This window comes from Phoxinus phoxinus (genome assembly GCF_949152265.1).
Source record: "Phoxinus phoxinus genome assembly, chromosome: 5".
Classification (NCBI taxonomy): domain Eukaryota; kingdom Metazoa; phylum Chordata; class Actinopteri; order Cypriniformes; family Leuciscidae; genus Phoxinus; species Phoxinus phoxinus.
In genome coordinates, this window is record NC_136880.1 from 42,895,221 (window position 1) to 42,918,093 (window position 22,873).

At 39.6% G+C, this 22,873-nt stretch overlaps 3 protein-coding genes across 6 annotated transcripts in view; all 3 read right to left on the reverse strand.

The window, feature by feature from the left end:
- Positions 1-22,873, reverse strand: part of map2k2b (mitogen-activated protein kinase kinase 2b) — a 529,628-nt gene that overhangs the window by 394,868 nt on the left and 111,887 nt on the right. The window lies entirely within an intron of this gene.
- mbd3a (methyl-CpG binding domain protein 3a) lies at positions 650-22,282 on the reverse strand. 4 transcript variants are annotated; one of them, XR_013797642.1, is made up of 8 exons: positions 21,888-22,150; positions 20,528-20,684; positions 14,862-14,999; positions 13,913-14,003; positions 11,929-12,106; positions 9,555-9,701; positions 1,662-2,035; positions 651-1,509 (listed from the first exon to the last, which is right to left on the reverse strand). XR_013797642.1 is itself a non-coding variant. In XM_079612971.1 (7 exons), exons 1-6 carry the CDS (start codon positions 21,995-21,997, stop codon positions 9,557-9,559), a joined length of 723 nt encoding a protein of 240 aa, XP_079469097.1. In that variant the 5' UTR covers positions 21,998-22,282; the 3' UTR covers positions 650-2,035; positions 9,555-9,556. The 4 variants fall into 4 exon arrangements, 2 of the variants coding, with proteins under 2 accessions (XP_079469097.1, XP_079469096.1); XR_013797643.1 differs by having other exon boundaries at positions 21,984-22,113; XM_079612971.1 differs by having other exon boundaries at positions 650-2,035; positions 21,984-22,282.
- uqcr11 (ubiquinol-cytochrome c reductase, complex III subunit XI) overlaps positions 22,781-22,873 on the reverse strand; it is a 5,364-nt gene continuing 5,271 nt past the window's right edge. The window contains exon 3 of the mRNA XM_079613612.1: positions 22,781-22,873. This exon is cut by the window's right edge and continues 313 nt beyond it. The gene's annotated coding sequence lies outside the window, so the exon portion shown is untranslated.

The following is a 22,873-nucleotide window of genomic DNA, read 5'->3' on the forward strand; positions in this document are numbered from 1 at the left end:
CAGACGACGCTGACGTCACCCGGCGCACAACAATGGGTTCAAAGGCCACGCGCTGCGCTTCTGGAGCGAGTATTTCTTCCCAAATTAATAAACATAAAGGCTATAATGTGAAATATTATTGCAAATTCAAAATAAATGTTTTCTATGTGTATATATATAGTGTAAAATTTAATTTATTCCTGTGATCAAAGCTTTTGTAACATTATTCACTATTGTTTATAAAAGTTTGGGGTCAGTAAGATTTTTTTTCTCTCTCCCTCTTTAAAAAAATCAATAAATTAATACTTTTATTTAGCAAGGACGCATTAAATTGATCACAATTGACAGTAAAATCAATAATAATGTTTCTAAAGATTCCTTTTCAAATAAATGCTGTTCTTTTGAATCCTGAAAATCCACAAAAATATGAAGCTTGATAATAATCATAAATATTATTCAGATTTCTGAAGGATCATGTGACACTGAAGACTGGAGTAATGATGCTGAAAATTCAGCTTTGATCACAGGAATAAATTACACTTTACTATATATTCGTCCATTTTGAATTGTAATAATATTTCACATTTTTTTGCAGATTTTACTGTATTTTTGATCAAACAAATGCAGGCTTGGCGAGCAGAAAACACATTAAAAAAAATAATGCACACGTTGACGTGTTGAAAGACTTTTATTTGCCACGTATACAAAATTATCTCTCCTTCAGATACACGGATTGTATCCTCAAAAAATGTTTCTTGCAAATAAACAACCAACATACAAAAACCACGTCCCCTCCATATTTCATATATATATATGATATCAAATAAGAAAAAAAATTAAGGGTATGAGTAACTATGAAGTTAAACCGTGGCTGTGTGAAATTTACTGACAAATTATGAATTCAACAACACAGGGAAATAATCAGATTTGTGTATTTTCCATAATAATAAATCATACTGCATCTATACAGTAAATCCGTGTTTTTCACGTAACTTTAATAACGTCATGTACACAACGGACACGAGGCTTGATGGGGAAACACGTAAAAAGCACCAATGTAAAAGCTTACGTCAAACGGCAATGTAACAAAAGCTAAAATTGTAAAGAAACCAGGAAAAGAATTGAGCACCAATATCTGTACCAGCTATCACAACACAATATGCACGACTAGTACATTATTATTATTATTAGTCATAAAAACATGGCATTTTGCTTGTGTAGTAAAAAAAAAAAAAAAAAATGTGTAAAACTGATGTTGCATGATCTTGGCTTACTATGTATGAAAAAAAAAAAATGAAAAAAGAAAAAAAAAAATCCCGAACCCAACGGACACATGATGGAGAACGTCAGAAATCTGATACAAAAATAGAGCACTTAAAGGTTGTGTAGGTCAGAATTGTCTAAAGAACTTTTTTTCAAATTGGCTTAAACTGTCTTTATATACCAATACATAATTAAAATGTAAGTACTTTGAAAAAGAGAGTATAAAGATTGAGTGACTGTAGTGTATTTAATCTTCAATAAACACAGCTCATTAATTCCTACCGGGACGAAACAAGTGATTTGCTTGCGCAACTGTCGCTCTCCGTCGCCATGACTACCGCCGCTATTACTGGCTCCGCCCACGTGCGGAATGGAATTAATGAGCTGTGTTTATTGAAGATTAAATACACTAGAGTCACTCAGTTTTTTATTCTCTCCATTTCAGAGTACTTGCATTTTAATTATGTATTGGTATATACAGACAGTTTAAACTAATTTGAATAAAAGTTTTTTTTTAGACAATTCTGACCTACCCTACCTTTTAAAGCACATTTAGTTTTATAAAAACTGCTTGAAATGTTACGGGAGTAAAACGTGAAGTTTCACAGTCGAGTTAGAGCAGAAAGTCGGGAGAGTGTGTTTTCTGCATAGGGATCCGCTCTGAGTCTTTGGGTTTGTGTGTGTGTGTGTGTGTGTGTGTGTGTGTGTGTGTGTGTGTGTGTGTGTGTGTGTGTGTGTGTGTGTGTGTGTGGGATACTGTCCTCCAGGTTGTTCCCGTCGCCACCGATCAACCCTGCGAACACACACACAGAGAGAGAGAGAGAGAGAGAGAGCATTACAATCAAACATAAACACTTCTTACAACGTGTCCTAACTACACGCGATAAACAGCGTCTTTTCCGTGTTGATCAGAGTTGTTGTGCTAAGCAGCCGCGATGGCGACACGCGACAATTCTATTTTAGAAACGGTTTATATTTTTCTGCGACGTCGCGCTGGAACAACAAACACAAAGTGTGGCAATGATAATCTCAGGCGCTGTTTATGTGCTTTATTTAATGTTAAAGCTGCAATATGTAAGAATTTTGTAATAAAATATAAAAAAATCACTTGCACAGTGTGATATATTTCCTGCAGTTGTGTACTTTCAATATCCCCAAAAACATTTTTTTCTGAGAATATTTATTTATTTTTATAATCAATGGCGTAATATCCGCGTTATCGCTGGTTTCCGGCCACTTGTACTGCCATAGTAGCCATGGTGACAGACGTGGACAACTGCGTTACGTCTAGCGGCGCGATCACGCTGTTGTTGTTTCAATCAAACATTATGAACATGGCAAGCAGACTGTGGGACGCCGAGAGCTAGCGTCCGCGACTAACTTCCACTCGACAGAGACGCCGAGAGCTAGCGTCCGCGACTAACTTCCACTCGACAGAGACGCCGAGAGCTAGCGTCCGCGACTAACTTCCACTCGACAGAGACGCCGAGAGCTAGCGTCCGCGACTAACTTCCACTCGACAGAGACGCCGAGAGCTAGCGTCCGCAACTAACTTTCACTCGACAGAGACGACGAGAGCTAGCGTCCGCAACTAACTTCCACTCGACAGAGACGCCGAGAGCTAGCGTCCGCGACTAACTTCCACTCGACAGAGACGCCGAGAGCTAGCGTCCGCGACTAACTTCCACTCGACAGAGACGCCGAGAGCTAGCGTCCGCGACTAACTTCCACTCGACAGAGACGACGAGAGCTAGCGTCCGCGACTAACTTTCACTCGACAGAGACGACGAGAGCTAGCGTCCGCGGCTAACTTCCACTCGACAGAGACGACGAGAGCTAGCGTCCGCGACTAACTTCCACTCGACAGAGACGGCGAGAGCTAGCGTCCGCGACTAACTTCCACTCGACAGAGACGCCGAGAGCTAGCGTCCGCGACTAACTTCCACTCGACAGAGACGCCGAGAGCTAGCGTCCGCGACTAACTTCCACTCGACAGAGACGCTGAGAGCTAGCGTCCGCGACTAACTTCCACTCGACAGAGACACCGAGAGCTAGCGTCCGCGACTAACTTCCACTCGACAGAGACGCCGAGAGCTAGCGTCCGCGACTAACTTCCACTCGACAGAGACGCTGAGAGCTAGCGTCCGCGACTAACTTCCACTCGACAGAGACGCCGAGAGCTAGCGTCCGCGACTAACTTCCACTCGACAGAGACGACGAGAGCTAGCGTCCGCGACTAACTTCCACTCGACAGAGACGCCGAGAGCTAGCGTCCGCGACTAACTTCCACTCGACAGAGACGACGAGAGCTAGCGTCCGCGACTAACTTCCACTCAACAGAGACGACGAGAGCTAGCGTCCGCGACTAACTTCCACTCGACAGAGACGACGAGAGCTAGCGTCCGCGACTAACTTCCACTCGACAGAGACGACGAGAGCTAGCGTCCGCGACTAACTTCCACTCAACAGAGACGCCGAGAGCTAGCGTCCGCGACTAACTTCCACTCGACAGAGACGCCGAGAGCTAGCGTCCGCGACTAACTTCCACTCGACAGAGACGCCGAGAGCTAGCGTCCGCAACTAACTTCCACTCGACAGAGACGCTGAGAGCTAGCGTCCGCGACTAACTTCCACTCGACAGAGACGCTGAGAGCTAGCGTCCGCGACTAACTTCCACTCGACAGAGACGCCGAGAGCTAGCGTCCGCGACTAACTTCCACTCGACAGAGACGACGAGAGCTAGCGTCCGCGACTAACTTCCACTCGACAGAGACGCGGAGAGCTAGCGTCCGCGACTAACTTCCACTCGACAGAGACGCGGAGAGCTAGTGTCCGAGACTAACTTCCACTCGACAGAGACACCGAGAGCTAGCGTCCGCGACTAACTTCCACTCGACAGAGACGCCGAGAGCTAGCGTCCGCGACTAACTTCCACTCCACAGAGACGCCGAGAGCTAGCGTCCGCGACTAACTTCCACTCGACAGAGACGCTGAGAGCTAGCATCCGCGACTAACTTCCACTCGACAGAGACGCCGAGAGCTAGCGTCCGCGACTAACTTCCACTCGACAGAGACGCCGAGAGCTAGCATCCGCGACTAACTTCCACTCGACAGAGACGCCGAGAGCTAGCGTCCGCGACTAACTTCCACTCGACAGAGACGCCGAGAGCTAGCGTCCGCGACTAACTTCCACTCGACAGAGACGCCGAGAGCTAGCGTGTGATGCATGCGAAGCGATGACTCAGCTCTTGCAATGATAAAACCTTATTATGTTTGAGCCGGAATCAGAGGAAAATGAACCATCACCACAACAACGAAGACTGGATCAGCTCGAGTCCACATGGAACGTGAAACTATTTTGAATTAATAAAAAAATTGTAACCCGAGACACTTGAAAACGGATTATTGTTGCATAATTATCCTATAGCTTAATTTGCTAACAGTTTAACATTATTTAACTAATTCCAATGAAATGATCGGGTGTACCACGGACAAAAATGCATGCACAGACCATCTTTGAAGATGCAGCATTGATAAGGCAACATTTTATTTTTCTATCACATGTAGGCCTACTAGAAAAGCGACATATTTTCAAGATTCTCTTATACAAATGTGTTTATATTAAAGTAAGTTTGCGTCGTCGTTGTTGAGCCCAGAATAGTCGGCACGGACTTATCTTTGAGCAACAGTTTTCTGGCAAAGCATCATATTGGGATTTGTTCTCAAAACAGTCATACTTCAAATGTATAGAACAAACGCTTAAACTAACACTGCCGTGACTGAGACGTCCGCAAAAAATAAAGTGCATCCATTTCCCCCTGACGACTGGATCTTTCGCAGCGTTTTCAAAGATGTTGTTTGTCCACAGCCAGGAACAGCACATCTGCGGCATCGTCATTTCCCTGTACACAGACCCACTCGCTGTCCGGCGACTGAACACTTGTGACGCGCGGCGATACGAAATGAGCGTAGTTGCCTTGCGCTTAAAGCGTAGTTGTCTTGTGCTGGAGGCGGTCATATGCAAACGCTGGTACGTCACTTCGTACCGTGACGTCACTTCTTACCATGGATCCAGAACGAGCTGTATTTAGAGCTTGATTAAATAAATGATTCGTTTATAATGGGGAGGACGTCTTAAGCTATGAAACTTGCAGGACGTTTTAATGACACAAAGACCTCTTATATACCAAAAGATCAAGGCAAACTTGGTTTCTCATGTCATGACCCTTTTAATGAATCCGAAAATTTACGCCAGAACCACTTTACATACGAGTTACACAAAAATTCGTTCTGCTCGTGTTTCATGAATGAGACCCAATGCACTCGACAAACCCAACACATGTTGTAGAGATGCACCGATTGATCGGCTGGTGACCGGAATTCACGTGAAAATCGGTCATGAGCGGCGATTTTCTCTCGGGCGCCGCATGATTAACCTTTGAGCGGTGCGGTCTCATATATGTGATGTTTCTCAGGGATGTCCCGGTCAGGTACCGATCTGATACTTCTATAATACATAAAGAAGAGCGAAAAAACAGATCCAGGATGTTGAACTATGCAGTGTTTTCAACCGCATAATATTTATTTTAGGTTTCAGACATTTAAACACACATACGCACGAGTAAAACAATACATTTGGAGTTTGTAAAATACACACTGATGTCTGTGGAAGCAGCAATAACAATCTATTCAAATATAATTTGCCGACGTGTGTTATTATTCATATCAGACACACATAGTGGAAGTAACTATAAAGTTTACTCTATTCTCAGTTCGCCAGACACTTACTTGCGTGTATCAGGGAGAAACTGATGAATTCACGAGCTGTAAATCCGACTGACAGGACGACGGCCATCTCACGCTATAGATCAAGATTATTTATAACCAAACACACTCACTTTATTTGAGAATTGGGATATCAGATAGTTGATGACATGGTAAGCAAGTTTGTGAATATTTTGAATAAAAAAGGAAATAAAAGCGACATCTGTCATACAGTGTTATTGTGGCTGTGGTGTGTCACGTGACGCGTTGCCATGGAAACATTAAAGGGAACATTATAAAAAAACTCACTTGGGGGGGTCAGTTAGAATATTTTTACCTTAAAAGGTAGGGTAGGTCAGAATTGTCTAAAAAAACTTTTATTCAAATTTGTTCAAACTGTCTTTATATACCAATACATAATTAAAATGCAAGTACTCTGAAATAGAGAGTATAAAAAACTGAGTGACTCTAGTGTATTTAATCTTCAATAAACACAGCTCATTAATTCCATTCACTCCCACCTAAAAACGGGTGCGCGACTGCACGCACGTGGGCGGAGCCAGTAATAGCGGCGGTAGTCATGGCGACGGAGAGTGACAGTCGCGCAAGCCAATCACTTGTTTCGTCCCGGTAGGAATTAATGAGCTGTGTTTTTTGAAGATTAAATACACTATAGTCACTCAATCTTTATACTCTCTTTTTCAAAGTACTTACATTTTAATTATGTATTGGTATATAAAGACAGTTTAAGCCAATTTGAAAAAAAGTTCTTTAGACAATTCTTACCTACACAACCTTTAACGCGTGAAAGGGTTAAAGAAAAGATAGAAAATAAATGTTTTTATGCGTTCAAACCTGCATTTACTGATTCTATTTTCACTTTATGGCATGATAAGGGTCTGAAATGTTTTATGGATTTTCATAAAGACAGGTTTTTTTTGTTCTTTTAAAGATCTAACTAACAAGTTCAGCCTCTCACCTTCACATCTTTTTAGGTATTTTCAAATTAGGAACTGTGTAAAAATTGTATTTCCTAACTTCCTCCTGAGCAGACATGGGATGGGACAGTCTTTTACGATTTAATTTTTCACAAAGATATTTAATTTCAAAAGTCTATGGTACTATCCAGTCCTACGATGATCATTTAACCACTAGGACGAAGGAGGCATGGGAGAAAGAGTTGGGTCTTGCCTGTGATGTTGACTGGTGGGACACGGTATTCACAAAGCCTCAATCTGTACCCGCTTGACCTTAATACAATTTAAAGTAGTGTTCAGATGTCACTATACTAAAACCCGACTATCACAAATTTTCCCTAGTGAGACGCCATCTCCTTAATTGGAAAACAACAAATACAAGCCCCGTCCAATACACTTTGGATCAATGTTGTCACGTCCCTTCTAAAACTGGAAAAAATAAGATACTTTAAACATTCGCCAAATTTTACAATAAGTGGCAACCACTTATGCAATTTTTCCAGGCTAACTAGCCTTAACTCCCTTTTTCTTTTCTTTTATGTTTTTTTTTATGACAAGGGAAAAATGTTGTATACAAATACGGTTATTGTTATCCAAGTGCCTTCACTTTTATTTTATTTTTGTACGCATACCAATAAACCAGGGTATCTGCAAATTTTTTAAAGTCAAATTTAAGGCTTTTTAAGACTTTTTTAAGACCTGAAGAAATCAAAATTAATACCGTACATTAGGGGTTTGCAATATTAACAAAAATATATCTCGATATTTTCAAAGTTTTGTTGATAATAATCAGATGATATTTTACTGATTTTGTACTGGTACCATGGCTGGTTTAGGCCTGTTGTTGACAGCAGACTCACAAAGATATTCATATTTAACATATTCTATCTATGCAGTGGTCAGTTCACAGTAGTGACTGAAATAAAAAAAATTATTAAGGGGCAATATTTGCCACCTTAAATTGATTTCCAGGGGCATTTTCACCTAAATATGGAAATTATTTCTAAACGTATTTAGAGGTATGCATCACCTTTCATGTCAAATTCTAACATTCAAATTAAATTATATTAGAATAAGACCGTACCACTGTCAAATTAAATAATTAAATTAAAAACCATCCTTGCAGTGCAGAGGTGACACAGAAGCGGCATCCGAACTGGCATTACTATATTTACACTTCATTTGCAATTGCATAAATAAAGCTATTCAATATTTAAATATGAAATATTTTATAATTTTAACATTTTAATTAAAGGGTACTTTAAATATGCAACTAAACCCGCCAGTAGGTGGCAGTAAGTCACTGTCTTAATAAGCGAGTTGTTGGAGTTTTATTCAACCGATTTGTTCAAACGGCCGATTCATTCATTGAATCAAATGATTCGTTCAAAACGCGGATTTCAGTTTTTAAAAAAGAATCGCTGTCTGTTGGACTACAGTTTCATTATGAAATTCTCGTCGGCGAAATAAAGCGGGAAACAAACAATATTGACAATATAAAAAGTAACACACAATGTTAACTTTATTGTTAATTTAACTGTTGTATGAAATAAATAGCACATTTGCAATTGTGCACAGGAAAACGGCACTCTTGCTCGTGATGTTCTAATATAACAACATAATATGATATAAATATAATAAGACAAAAACTAATTTGGGGACATACCTATAACTACACTGACACATCACGCAGTGAAAGCAAGCATGAGAGACAAGCACGCGATGTCAGCTCGCACTCGCGGTGACTCGTACGTAACGTTAGTTAAAACAATGATTACAATATCATCATAGTTCATAGACAATCCTAAACACAAAGAATGAACTATTAAACTGACATTTACTCGATCTCTTATCCTCTCCTCTCCTGTGCAGGAGACAGACGCAGGCTAATACGCTGCCGTAAATGACGCGAATTGTCACGTGAACATGCAAGCAAATCCACAAAGATAGAATAATAAAAAATAATACGTACGCTAATTAGATAGTTTTCATTTGGAAAGCATTTAGATACGTCGTCAAAGTGTCATCTAAAATTTAAGACCTTTAATAGGTAAAAATAAGACTTTTCATAAGTAAAAATAAGACTTTAAGACTTTTTAAGGCCTTAAATTTTAAATATCGAATTTAAGACTTTTTAATACTTTTTAAGGATCTGCAGGGACCCTGTAAACAACTGGAACAGAGAAAATAAATGTTTGTGTGCGCTGTAAAGTGGTTCGAAAAAATGAGATTGGCTAAAATCGGTATCGGCACCTCAAACATCGGATATCGCCCTAGAAAATTGTAATCGGTGCATCTCTAATATGTTGTCACTGCCCTCGACTTGTTTAAATGGTTCCATACCTCCGACTTTCCTCTAAACTTGTTCAAAGTTAATTCCCCTGTTCATATTTTTTTTCTTTACATCTTCAAGCTCCAGGTTGCACTTGAGCTACACAATACAGCACAGCAGGCCCGGTGTGACGCGCTTGATCACGGACCCGACCCGAGGATAGTGGCGGGAAATATCGGGTCAAGTCCGGGCAGAGAATCTAAGCTCTAGAAGGAAGCATGATTTGTTCTGTCTCTTACAGCTATACAGTCTCCATCTCCTCGTCGTCGGACTCGTCCTTCGGGGATTTGGCATCGCCGGTGTCCTCCTCTATGTGCGCGAGCATGTCTGCCATGAGCGCTTCCTCCAGCCTCTTCCTCACGCTGAACACCAGATCCTCCTGCTTTCTGTGGGAACAACACAACGGTTCAGCTCATCATCTCAATCAACCATAAACACGTTCAAATATCTGTCATGTTCATATAAAGCGTTTGTTCAGCCAGAAGTGTAAACTCTGTCAGTAATGACTCTCCCTCATGTTGTTCCCCGTCAGACTTTCCTTCATCTTCGGGACACAAATGAAGATATTAGTGATTAAATCTGAGAGTGTCTCACTCCTCCAGAGGCTTCTGTTGTATATGAAACTTGCCGGCCCAGAAAGTTAGTAAAGACGATGTTTAAAATAGTCCGAGTGACGACAGCGGCTCAAGCTTAAAGGATTAGTTCACCTCAAAATGAAAATTTCATGATAATTTACTCGCCCCAATGCCGTCCAAGATGTTCATGTCTTTCTTTCTTCAGTGGAAAATAAATTAAGTTTTTTGAGGAAAACATTCCAGGATTTTTCTCCACACAATGGACTTCATCCGCAACCAACATGTTGAAGTCCAAATCAGTGCAGCTTCAAACGGCTCGGCACGATCCCAGCCGAGGAATAAGAGTCTTATCCAGCGAAACGATCAGCCATTTTATAAAAATTTATATACTTTTTAACCACAATTGTTCGTGCTTGTGCTGTTCTGCGACGCGCCAGGCATTACATTAAGTTATATGTCTGTGGACTCCGGTTCATAAAGGTAAGGAAGGGCGAAAAACTCATCTTTGTTTTAATTTATTATTATTATTATTATAAATAAAAAAAATTGTGACCTTTCCAACGTGATGACGTAATGTAGCGCATCTCGGAGACGGTACAACACGGGCATTTGTGGTTAAAAAGTATATACATTTTTATTTATTTTTATAAAATGGCTGATCGTTTCGCTAGATAAGACTCTTATTCCTCGGCTGGGATCGTGCAGAGCCGTTTGAAGCTGCACTGATTTGGACTTCAACATGTTGGTTGCGGATGAAGTCCATTGTGTGGAGAAAAATCCTGAAATGTTTTCCTCAACAAACTCAATTTATTTTCCACTGAAGATAGAAAGACATGAACATCTTGGATGGCATTGGGGCGAGTAAATTATCATGAAATGTTCATTTTGAGGTGAACTACCGTATATACCCGAATATAAGACGAGGTTTTTGTCCTAAAAATAGGCTGAAAAATGAGGGGGGTCGTCTTATATTCGCGATATAGACAAAATCACGGGAGGAAAGGGAGAAAGAACGAATTGATATGAAATAGCGACTGAAACGCGACCCATTAACACAAAACCAGCTCTCCCTTCCAAGATGTTAATCTGGACAGAAATCCTGATAATCGAGCCGTCGTCTGATGAAATCAAATACACATAAGATAAAAACAATATCTGTGCTGTGATTTCGGCAATACTTGCATGTAAAATTAGAAGCAACATAATATCTGTGTTTAACTGAATTAAAACGCTGTTCCTCGCTGCCGCGCGAGAGATGCAGAGCGAGCGAGCGAGAGAGAAGTGCGCGCGCGAGAAAGAGAGAGAGAGAGTGCGCGCGAGAGATGCAGAGCGCGCGAGAGAGAGAGAGAGAAGTGCGCGCGCGAGAAAGAGAGAGAGAGAGTGCGCGCGAGAGATGCAGAGCGAGCGAGAGAGAAGTGTGCACAAGAGACGCAGAGCGAGTGAGAGAGAGAGAGGTGCGCGCGTGAGAGAGAGAAGTGCGCGCAAGAGAGAGAGAGAGTGAAGTGCGCGCAAGAGACGCAGAGCGAGAGAGAGAGAGGTGCGCGCGCGAGAGAGAGAGAAGTGCGCGCAAGAGAGAGAGAGAGTGAAGTGCGCGCAAGAGACGCAGAGAGAGAGAGAGAGAGGTGCGCGCGAGAGAGAGAGAAAGGTGCGCGCGCGTGCTGGAAGAGAGAATGAACTATCAGTGCAATTTTCAAATAAAATTATTTTCTGTTAAAAAAAATTTTTTTTCCACAAAAATAAGTCTGGAAATGGAGGGTCGTCTTATATTCGGGTATATACGGTAATCCTTTCAGCTTGAGCCGCTGTAGTCACTCGGACTATTTTAAACATGGTCTTTACTAACTTTCTGGGCCGGCAAGTTTCAATTACAACAGAAGCCTCTGGAGGAGTGAGACAGCGCTCAGATTTAATCACTAATATCTTCATCTGTGTCCCGAAGATGAAGGAGAGTCTGACGGGGAACAACATGAGGGAGAGTCACACTTCTGGCTGAACTAACGCTTTAAAGCCCGAGCAGACCTCTACTAGCAGTGTGTACCTGATGTCTTCATCGGTCACCATGAAGGCTTTGCAGAGCGGCTGTGTGGTGTTGAGCCAAACGCCGGGGTTCTTCTCCACCGCGGCGGACAGCTGACCCGTGATGGGAGCCGAGCTCGTGTGCAGAGCGCTCGCTAGAGCCGAGAGAAGCGTCTTATCTGAGTAACCCGGACCAACACCTGCCGGGTCAAACATTACACCGTTCACAAACACAATACTGCAGATCTCAGGAATCAGATACTTGTTATAAAATTAAAATTTCGATTCCTCTTATTGATTCCTTTGTGAGCATTTCATTATGACTTTAAACAATTTAAGTGCGAGACAACTCGCACGCTTTTTTTCTGTGCAGCAGGCGTGTGTGTAACTATATCTGACCCTGACCACAGAACCAGTCACATGACGCACGGGTATATCTGTGGCAATAGCCAACTTAACACTGTATGGGTCAAAATTATCGTTTTTTATTTTTTATTTTATGCCAAAAATCATTAGGATATTAAGTAAAGATCATGTTCCATGAAGATATTTAGTAAATGTCCTACCGTAAATATATAAAACATGTATTTTTGTGAGTGAATGCAGCACAATCGTGAACATAAATGCAAAGGGGGGGTAAAATACTTAGTTTCAGTCAATCTCATGTTAATCTTGAGTACCTATAGAGTAATAGTGCGTCCTTCATATCTCCAAAAAGTCTTTAGTTTCATCATATTTATAATATAAAAATACAGCTTTCCGATTCTATCCGGAAAAAGCCGAGGTCCTTGATTCTGGGCGTGGGCGGAGCTATAGAGTCAAGCGGGAGCAGCTTGAGCCAGCAGTAACACTGGGTTCTTTGGGAAGCTGAACAAGGTAAACTTTCCCTCACATCCCAAAACACTTTTTTGGAGACATTCTTGACATCAACCATTCCTATTTAGCGCTGCTGATGATGATTTCCGGTAGTAGCGCGTCGATGAGCGCGGTCTTTCTCTCCTCTGGTCGACGTGTGCGTGAACGCGCTTTTCCGAGAGCAATGCTCATATAAGGAGTTCCACTCTGGTCTACGTCATTAGATCTACGATAGAAAAAAACAGCCGAAACGTGTTGCAACCCGGAAGTATGATTTTCAGCACAGAAATTCTCTGTTATTCGTTCAAAATAACTTTTCAAACTTAGGCCATTATTAGCATGAGAATCCATCTCTTCAACACTGTAAACAACTCTGAATACATGAAACACCATTGTACCCCCCCTTTAAAGAAAATTTTCTCAATGTTTAAATTTTTTTGCTCCTCAGATTCCAGATTTTCAATAGTTGTGTCTCGACCAAATATTGTCCTATCCTAACAAACCACACATCAATGGAGAGATTATTTATTCAGTTTTTATATGATGTATAAATCTCAATTTCCAAAAATTGACCCATGTGACTGGTTTTGTGGTCCAGGGTCACATATTGGGAAACTCTTAATTTTCTCTGTTTAGCTGTCGTCTATATAATAACTCTGATCAAACAACCAAAGACAAAGAGACAATTCCCTCGTTCTTGACTGAATAACTTTTCTAACTATATTGGTAATGTATATTTTATTTATAAAGTGCAGTGTTATTTTACATTTGATTACAGTCTCTGCACCTGAAAAAAACTGTTTATTTCAATCGTATCTTTGTTCAGTTGTGTCTGTTGCGATTGCACATTTTTTATTTGTTCTTTTTTTAATTACTGAGTGTTTACTTGTCTTTAATAATGCTTGAAATGTATATTAGTTAGGCTAGTTGTTCTTGCTATGGTGTTTTTAAACCACAGGAAAAATGTCTTGTGTAAGTGTTCTTAAGCCTGTTGATTTGTGTTCATGATATTCAGCTACAATTAAATGTTTAGCTAAATGTGAACGATATCTGTTTTTGTTGTTGTTCTTTTTTACCTTATTGGAATCAATAAAATTCAAACGATACCCAACCCTACTCAGTAGAAAAGGATGTTTGAGAACTCGATTTACCTTGCAAACCTTTAGGAAGATCCATGGTCTTCACCAGCTCCTCTGCTATATCATAAGTATTGAGTCCACTGAGCTTCTTTTCCCAGAACAGCTGTGAAATAAACAGATCAAACATCATCACTGGTGTTACAGGGACTAACTGACCCTTCGCAGGGAGTTTGATTGACAGGTGATCTGACACGAAGGCGTGTTCAGACCTTTATTTTGAAATAGTGATGAACATGAAAAATCATGAAAGAATGGTAGAAACCTCAGTTTGTTTTCATGCCAAGAGTTCAAAAGATAGCATCCGTTCAATTCTTTTAGAAAAAAAGTTCAGAAAATGTTTTAAATATAAAGAAAATAATAATAGATTCAGCATTAGTGATGTGGCAGCGAGCTATAATGCACATACGTGATCTTTTGTGTTTCTTAGAGGTTGAATTCATTTCTAAATCTGCCAAACTTCCAACACTACTTCTGAATAGGATGTTTACTTCATAAATTGTATGAAAACTGTAAAAATAATGGTTCAGACTCAAACAACATATGGAAATGGAGGCGCCCTTATATGGGCAGTAATGTCCACTAGTGGAGAAGTGTGGTACTGCGCCCAAACTACATCTCACTGAACGCTCATTTTCTGAGATATCAACCTAACATTTGAAACACAACTTGCTCAGATTTTTGGCTTTGATTTTTCTTTGCATTTTTAGAGTCCTCCAGGTTTTGAAAATATACATTTTATATAAATATAAATTATATAAATGTATATACAGTATATAAATGCAAATATTTCTTAAATATATACATGAATGTGTGTGTATTTATACATAATAATTATACACAGTACACACATATATTATGCAAACACAAACTTTTATTTTGGATGCGATTAATCTTTTGACAGCCCTATTAAATATATATATATATATATATATATATATATATATATGTATATACACATTACCTGTTTGGGCTGGTCCACCGCTTTCTGAGGGTCTGTCTTGACCTTGTTGCTGGGGTGATTTGTAACTTTGGTGACGGGCTGTTTGAAGATGGACGCTGTCTGACGGACCGGCAGTGATGTGTTCAGATCCGGTTTACCCTGAACAAAAAACAGGGATCTCTTATTAAACATTAAACATCAACACAACAAACAGATCCAGACAAAAAGCATTACAAGAAGCCAACCAGCTGACAAATTTGGTGAGTTTGATTTAAAGGAGTAGTTCACTTCAGAATAAAGATTTCCTGATAATTTAATCCGAGATGTTCTTTCTTTCTTCAGTCGAAAAGAAATGAAGGTTTTTGAGGAAAACATTCCAGGGTTTTTCTCCATATAATGACTTCAGTGTGAGTTTCAGTGCAGCTTCAAAGTCACGACACGATCCCAGCCGAGGAATAAGAGTCTTATCTAGACAAACCAGCGGACATTTTATAACAAAATAAACATTTCTATACTTTTAACCACTAATTAAAAGTGGTTCATCTTGCACTAGCTGTGATGCGAGACACATTACGTACCGTATTTTCCGGACTATAAGTCACACTTTTTTTCCATAGTTTGGCTGGTCCTGCGATATCAAAATGAATTCATACTGACTGAGATGAACCAAGAGAAAACATTACCGTCTGCAGCCGCGAGAGGGCGCTCTAGTTAGCGGAGTTGCTCAGAAGCGACACCGAGGAAGAACTCAATGTGTTCAGTGTTGTGGAGTGAGATCGGGAGCTCGGTGAACTTGCTTACCAGTAACTTGTTGGACTCGCTGGCTAATGTTAGTTTAGCATATTCAGCCTCAGGTATATGTTCTTTATGCTATTGTGTGAATAACTGTTAATGTGTTACGCTAACACACCGGACACTATTCAGCTGTTGTTCTGTGTGCTGTTGTGGAGCTGAATAACTCGCCTTTCCAGATTAAATGTCTGTTCTTGATCTTGGATTTTGTGAAATAAATTTCTAAATAAATGCGACTTATAGTCCAGCGCGACTTATGTTTTTTTTCCTCTTAATGACGCATTTTTTGACAGATGCGACTTATAGTCCGGAAAATATGGTAATCATTTTGAAAGGTCAAGCGTGGCGTAGGCGGCAGAACCGACCCAGTGTTTACAAAGACTAAGTCAAACGCCATCTACAAAAAAATTAAACATAAAATGGTAAAACAACGATGTCGGACGATTTTGAAATTTCTGTTTTTTCGCCCTATCGTACATTTCTGAACCGGTGTTCTGACGAAACATCATACCCATCAGAGTGGGATACCTTCGGTTAATGCGCATGCGCAGCAGTGAAGTTTGTGGAATTGCGCATGCGTTCAATTTAAACCATAATTTCAGCATACCTAAGATTACAAGCGGTAAGTGTTGGTGTATTATATCGCATAATTGAAGGGTATGCTGTTTTGATAGCCAGACCCCGCTATTATAACACCGTGTCCTAACTACACGCGGCGCGATAAAATTCCAGCGACAGCAAGTGTGTCTGTCCACACTAGACGCGACGCGACTGTGAGACGCCACACGTCAATCAAAAATCACAGCCATTCAGAACAGCGTGTGGGCGGAGTCTCTCTGTGAAAGCGCACTGCTGGCCCGCACTCGCATTGGAAATGGGTAAGGACATAATCAAATCAAGAAATAACATTATTAAAAATCAAAACATTAACAAAATATACTCATTGACTAATTTTGTTATGAAGTACAGTTGTATGTTTGCATAGAATTCAGTTTGAACGCTATATTATATGCTTTCAAAATCTGAGGTAAATTATCCATTATCGCTTGTGGCACGGTGACCTATTTTTAACTAAAAATAAATAATGTGTACTCATAATAACCAGTGTAATTTCTTCATATGACAATCAGTTTATCAATCAATGAGATCTCTGTGTGGGCGGATCTATCAGCCGCGACGTCGTAGAAATAGGAACCGTTTCTAAATTAGAAACTTCGCGTGTCGCCGTCGCGTCTGGTTAGGACAAAAACACTGATTAACATGGAAAAGATACCTTTATCACGCGGCGTCGCGTGTAGTTAGGACATGGTGTAAAACTCAACTTCCGGTATGCTATTCTGACAAGGTATGCTACATCGACAGAACACCGGAAGACACGTGACATTTCAACGTGATTACGTAATGCGAGAAGTCGTGGACGTGCAAGATGAGCATTAGTGGTTAAAAAGTATATCAATGTTTATTTTGTTATAAAATGGCCGCTGGTTTGTCTAGATAAGACTCTTATTCCTCGGCTGGGATCGTATCGATACTTTGAAGCTGCACTGAAACTCACATTCGGACTAGGGCTGTCACTTTTCGATTTGAGACATAAGTGTTCATTGTGTGAGCTCATTCCATTATATACATCATCTCATACACATCACACTAGACACAAGCTGCTCCTAAAAGGTAAATGTAGGAACTTAACAAGTGCTAGGTTTAGTGTATGTTAAAGTGGTCCACAATTATGGAATGAGCTGGATACTAATTTAAAACAATCTGCTTCATTATCTATATTTAAAAAGAAACTAAAGCAACAACTACTGGAGAGATATAAACCCGAGGGATTTGCGGCTGAGAGTTAAACCCCTTTCTCTTGGTACATGGATAATTTCTAATTGAGGTACAAAGGTATCGTAACTGTATTTTTTTTTTTTTTTATCTGCTTAAGGCGAGACACTACAGGTGAATAGGGTACAATTTAAAAATAATAGATATCACCATGAAACTTCCTCAGTTGATTACTTACACAAGTTCATAAAAAAAATGTATTACAAGTTTTTGAAATTTGTATGTTTAATTATGCAAATTAGGTATTATCTCATTAAATATGCACACTTTTGCATATATTTTCGGTAGATAGATCTGAACATATGATAAAGCCAGGTGCAAAATTCTTTTTTCATTTTGATTACACACAAGATGAAGAAAGATGTTCAGAGGGATTTCAGAATATATGCTTTCATTACCTAGGAAATCAAAATATACTGTCCATAGCCTTAAAAAATCGATTTTCGCCATATTTTTGGGATTAAAATGTCCCATAAATCAGGCCAGGAATGATTTATTAACAAATCCCTCTGAACATATCTTCAGAATACTGCTAAGTGTGTAACTGGAGAGTTTGGTGTACATCGGTGCTACATAGCCTGAGATGTTTCTACTGGAGAATGACAAAAAAAACATTTTGAGAAAAAGGCATTTAAAGATTTGTAATGTAAAAAAATCATACTTTTTTAGTAGAAACAACTATTTACTGACACAATATCTTATCAAATAATTAGCAACAACAATACAAACCACCTAAATCACATCAAAACTTATAAACACAGCATTTATGGCCTTTAACTGAACAGAAAAACAGTCAAAAACACACATCTGAATTTCAGAGCGCATCACATGATGCGTCTGAACCAATCATGTTGTCAGAAATTGACATCAGCCAATGAGATTTCGCTTTTAGGGTTAAATGCCCATTTTACTTTCACGATTGGTTGCTGATTAAAAGGAAATGACCATATTTGGACCCGACAGCATTGTACAGAAGATAGAGAGCTTTCCAGACGTGTGTGAGATTAAAGGAAGAACACAGAGATCACGGAGCAGCGCGTTGATTTAGAACGACAACTTGTGTTGAATTTCGGAGAAATCTACAGACGCAAATAAACAAAGTTAGTAAAATAAAGACCTTAATGTGTATTTTGGACTTTTTTTCACCACAAGTCTGAAAGAAGACATGTTATTGAAGACAAATAGCCCAAAATCTCAAAATTGACCAGTGAAAAAAAAACGATGTTTTTGCCTGCCGTGTCTCGCCTTAAGGTAACTGTATTTTAAATATCTACAATTTAAAGAATGGTTGTCCTGGCATCTGAAGTTGGACCGCTCACATAATCCTTACCAGGTGGATGGGGAGGTGTTGGTGGTGGGATGGACCCCTAATTATAAGCTATTGCTTCTTGGGAGTCCATTTTTTTCACAATAGAACACTATTGTTTTTCCTGATCAGTTGGTTAGGTTACATGAACCGTGGTGAGTACTATAGTAGTAGTCCTTGGCTGCTGAAAAGTAATATGTAACTGTCACCCTTGTTATGTTGGTACTTCCAACATGTAGCGACATATGCAATGTGTGAAATTGTGGGAAAATAAATAAAAATAAAATTGAATCGATTGTAAAATCGATTTTCCATGTCTAAAGACGTTTCCATTTTCAACGCCAAATATAGGCCAATCCACGGACAACTAACAGGCATTAGGACGAACGTAAAGAGGGCGCTTGAGACGCACAATATTTCTGATGATTTATTGGCATGAAATTTCGTGTACAATTACAAACAGGAGTGTAACATTCTCGAAAAGCCGAGTGGACTGCCATAACATTAGGGGTGGTTAATCTGTCTGATTTCCCGATTCGATTCGATTACGATTATTGAAGTCCCGATTCGATTACAGCCGATTTTCGATTATTAACGATTCTCGATTAGCGATTATTGATTTTCCATTTCACAACGGTAAATTCACTACAGTAAAAATCACAACAATAACAAATTATAACAAACTTCAACATATTCTGAATCTCTATTAACACAAAATACGGATGTCCACGCATCACACGTTACAGCTATCCTACCCGCTTTCTTCAGTGATTCCATGACTTCGGTTTTGGTCTTGTTGTAGAGTGTGGGGATCGCTGTGTCTGTAAATTATCTCCGAGATGGGACGTTGTATCTCGGCTCCAAAGTGTGCAACATAGCGCGAAAGCTCTGGTTCTCAACGACTGGACGCAAATCCTTGGCAATGAAAGTTGCGATTGATTGTGTAATGCGCTTTGCGCTTTCCGAGCCGGGTGGAAGCTTTGACAATATTGTTTCCACGCTTCAGAGTTCCGTCTTTTGCGTTCCGTCAATATTACGTTATTATCGATTTTCAAAAAAAAAAAAAAAAAAATTGATTTTTTTTTTTTTGAAAATCGATTTTTGCCATTTGTGAATCGATTCAGAATCGTCCACGTCCGCATCGCGATGCATCTAAGAATCGATTTTTTCCCCCACCCCTATATGAGACCCATTCATTTCAATGGCTTGCGAGACATTCTGTTTTGTGAAAGCAGCTCTTTTGTTTTTACCTCCAAAACACACCAACAATTGGTCAGATCTATGCCATTGGACTGTGCGGTTCAATGCCTGAGCCATTCAATAGGCTACAGATAGCGTGAGACGTTTTGTTGCTGGGTCGACCAAGTGGTGCGCACGCCGCGGTCAAAGTTCAATCGCGCAAATCGCGTTGTATCTGAAGCGCAACGCTGAACCCAGCGGCCAGCGCCGCGCATTCTACGTCCTGAAAGCCGTTAAAATCGATTCCCTATTTTCATTTTCGAAACTTGTGTTGGTTGGTCCGATCGATTGTGCAATCGATTTTCGAACAAAAAGTGACAGCCCTAATTCGGACCTTCAAACCGTTGGTTGCCATTGAAGTCCATTATATGGAGAAAAATCCTGGAATGTTTTCCTCAAAAACCTTCATTTCTTTTCGACTGAAGAAAGACAGACATGGACATCTTGGATGACGTGTGGGAGAGTAAAGTGAACTACTCCTTCAATGCTTCATCATGAACTCGGTCATGGCGCTCACCTTGCTCTGGCTGTTATCGTAGCGTATCCGCTGCCTGTTCTTGTTCAGTTTGCTCATGAGCATTTTCCCCGTGCGGAAATCGAAGGAGCTGAGATCCATGGAGTTTCCCAGATAGCGCACCAGCTGTGGCTTACTCCGAAACTTCTTCCCTGTTGGACTAAGAAGGAAGAGAAAGTTCGAGAAATATTCATTATTGTCCAGGCAATTTCACAGCATCTTAAAACATTAAAAAAAGCAATAATTCTGTGCCAAACAAGAAGGATGTGCATTTACACACATCAAATCACCACAGAAAAACACATACGTTCCTAATGTTACAAATAGAAATAAACTAGGGATGCACAATATATCAGCCATCATATCGGTATAATTTTTAATATTAGTGTTATCGGTCCAATAATAGATATATTAAAACTGATAAATAATGTATTATTTCCTTCAGCCGAGAGACTTCAGATTCAATTGCTTTAAATATGAATATACTTTTTATTTGCATTATTATAAATTATTTTTTTAATTGGTTTGATTTATGTGCAAGTGCTCACGTGTCTTTTAATGGTGATTAATAATCAGGCTCTCAAAAATTATAAAAACTTGGATTAAGAATTATCGGCCAATATATCAGTTATCGGCTTTCAAATATAACGAATCATCGGTATCTGACAAAATTTTAATATCGGTGCATCCCTAAAAAAAACAATAATAATATTTGGCATATGATTATAAATATTAAGCACATCCTTTGCAGAAATCACACAAAAATAAAAATGACATTGGAAGGATTTGAGTAAAGCAACACAATAAACACAGACACACCTACAAAACTGTTGGTACCATAGTACAGTGACAGTACCAGACGATAATACAACAGTGCAAATGATCATCATATTCATATGCACTGTAATTTCTTCGATATCTAACGTACACTGTATTTAATATTTCAGCTATTCCCAAAATAAAGCCAAAAGTTTGCAGCCCCTGCATCACAATAATAAACGAGCAACTATTTCTCATTAATACAGTGTAGACTCGAACATAAACGAGGGTTACTCTATAATGAACAATTTAGTCAATTAAAACTAGCACAAAACAATAGTTAAACTAAATCAACAGAGAGGAACAAAACAAAAACAACGAGTTAGCATGCCAGCTAACGCAGATTAGCGGTCAGTGCTAACTCGCACGAGATGCCAAAACACGCTTTGTTTAATGTGCGCACGACAAACAACAATAATCTGGAATAATAACGTGCTAGACTACTAAAATAGCCAATTGAGGTCGGATTAGTAACTGTTAAGTAATATATAAAGGCAGTTTTTTGTCTCGGCTCGCTGGTCTCCGGCTAATCCCGCTGCAGTACCTAAAATAATAGACATCACTTTTCCCCGCGGACAAGCCCGACTTTCTGGTCACTTCTTCCATTTTCCAACCATTTGGGAGAGCCGAGCACTCCCACCTTTTCCTCTCCATGTTTCTCCCGGAGTCTCTCTGGAAGGAAAAGCTGTGGATGTTTGGGGTTAAAAGCGGCCAGTCGCTGTTCTCTATCCGCTCACCTCACGACCTTCTGACTCATGGCGACTCTCTGTGAACTGGGAGTCGATTCGCTGTTCATTCATCCGCGGAGCGGGTATAAACACGTAGATCGACTTTAAAAGAGACTAAAACAAGGATAAAAACTTGAAAACATGTCTGTTTAATTGTGACTCTCGGTAGTCGATTGTTGTTGTTTAACAAAGGAGAGCGCCGGTGACTCGTGGAATCGAATCTTACGGTTCAGTTTGAATCGACTCGCTTTATCAAGAAAGTTATGTAAAAGACACAAAGCCTTTATAATAAATGTATTTTTAAATGGCAGCAGTCCATAAGTATATATATAGATATTCTTAGGTATTCTTAAACAGGCTTCACTTATAAGGATTTTTAATTTGGTTTATCTACGACTCATGAATCAAAAGATTTGAAGCCTGATTCAAAAACTCATCCATTGTAAATTTAAAACCTTAACTTTTTTTATTTACTAATTATGTATATGAACGAGGTTAATGTTTACACTTTATTTGAAGGTGTCATTGTTAGCAAAATTATAAATTTTAGTAATGAGTGATGTAAATTAACATGTACTTACTATATAGTGTTAGTTGGATGCAATTATGCATAATTTACTGTTATTACTACAATAAGTGCATGTGAGGTGTAACAAGGACACTAAAATAAGTTGCCACGGTGATAATAAAGCATAACCACATCATCAAACTTATTTTCTTTCTTTTATTAACAAGCACACCATTAAACCCGCCGTTGCGCAGATGACATGAAGAGCACAACAGAATTAAAAACCAGAGCTCA

What these genes read in the sequence shown, in the direction of transcription:
- mbd3a (XM_079612970.1), bottom strand. Translation starts at nt 21,997, where the DNA reads ATGGAGAGGAAAAGGTGGGAGTGCTCGGCTCTCCCAAATGGTTGGAAA. An exon ending in CGGTGGACCAGCCCAAACAG is followed by an intron (nt 14,004 to 14,861) that starts GTAATGTGTATA and finishes TTTATTTCACAG; the next exon opens with CTGTTCTGGGAAAAGAAGCT. An exon ending in TCTTCCTAAAGGTTTGCAAG is followed by an intron (nt 12,107 to 13,912) that starts GTAAATCGAGTT and finishes TTGACCCGGCAG; the next exon opens with GTGTTGGTCCGGGTTACTCA.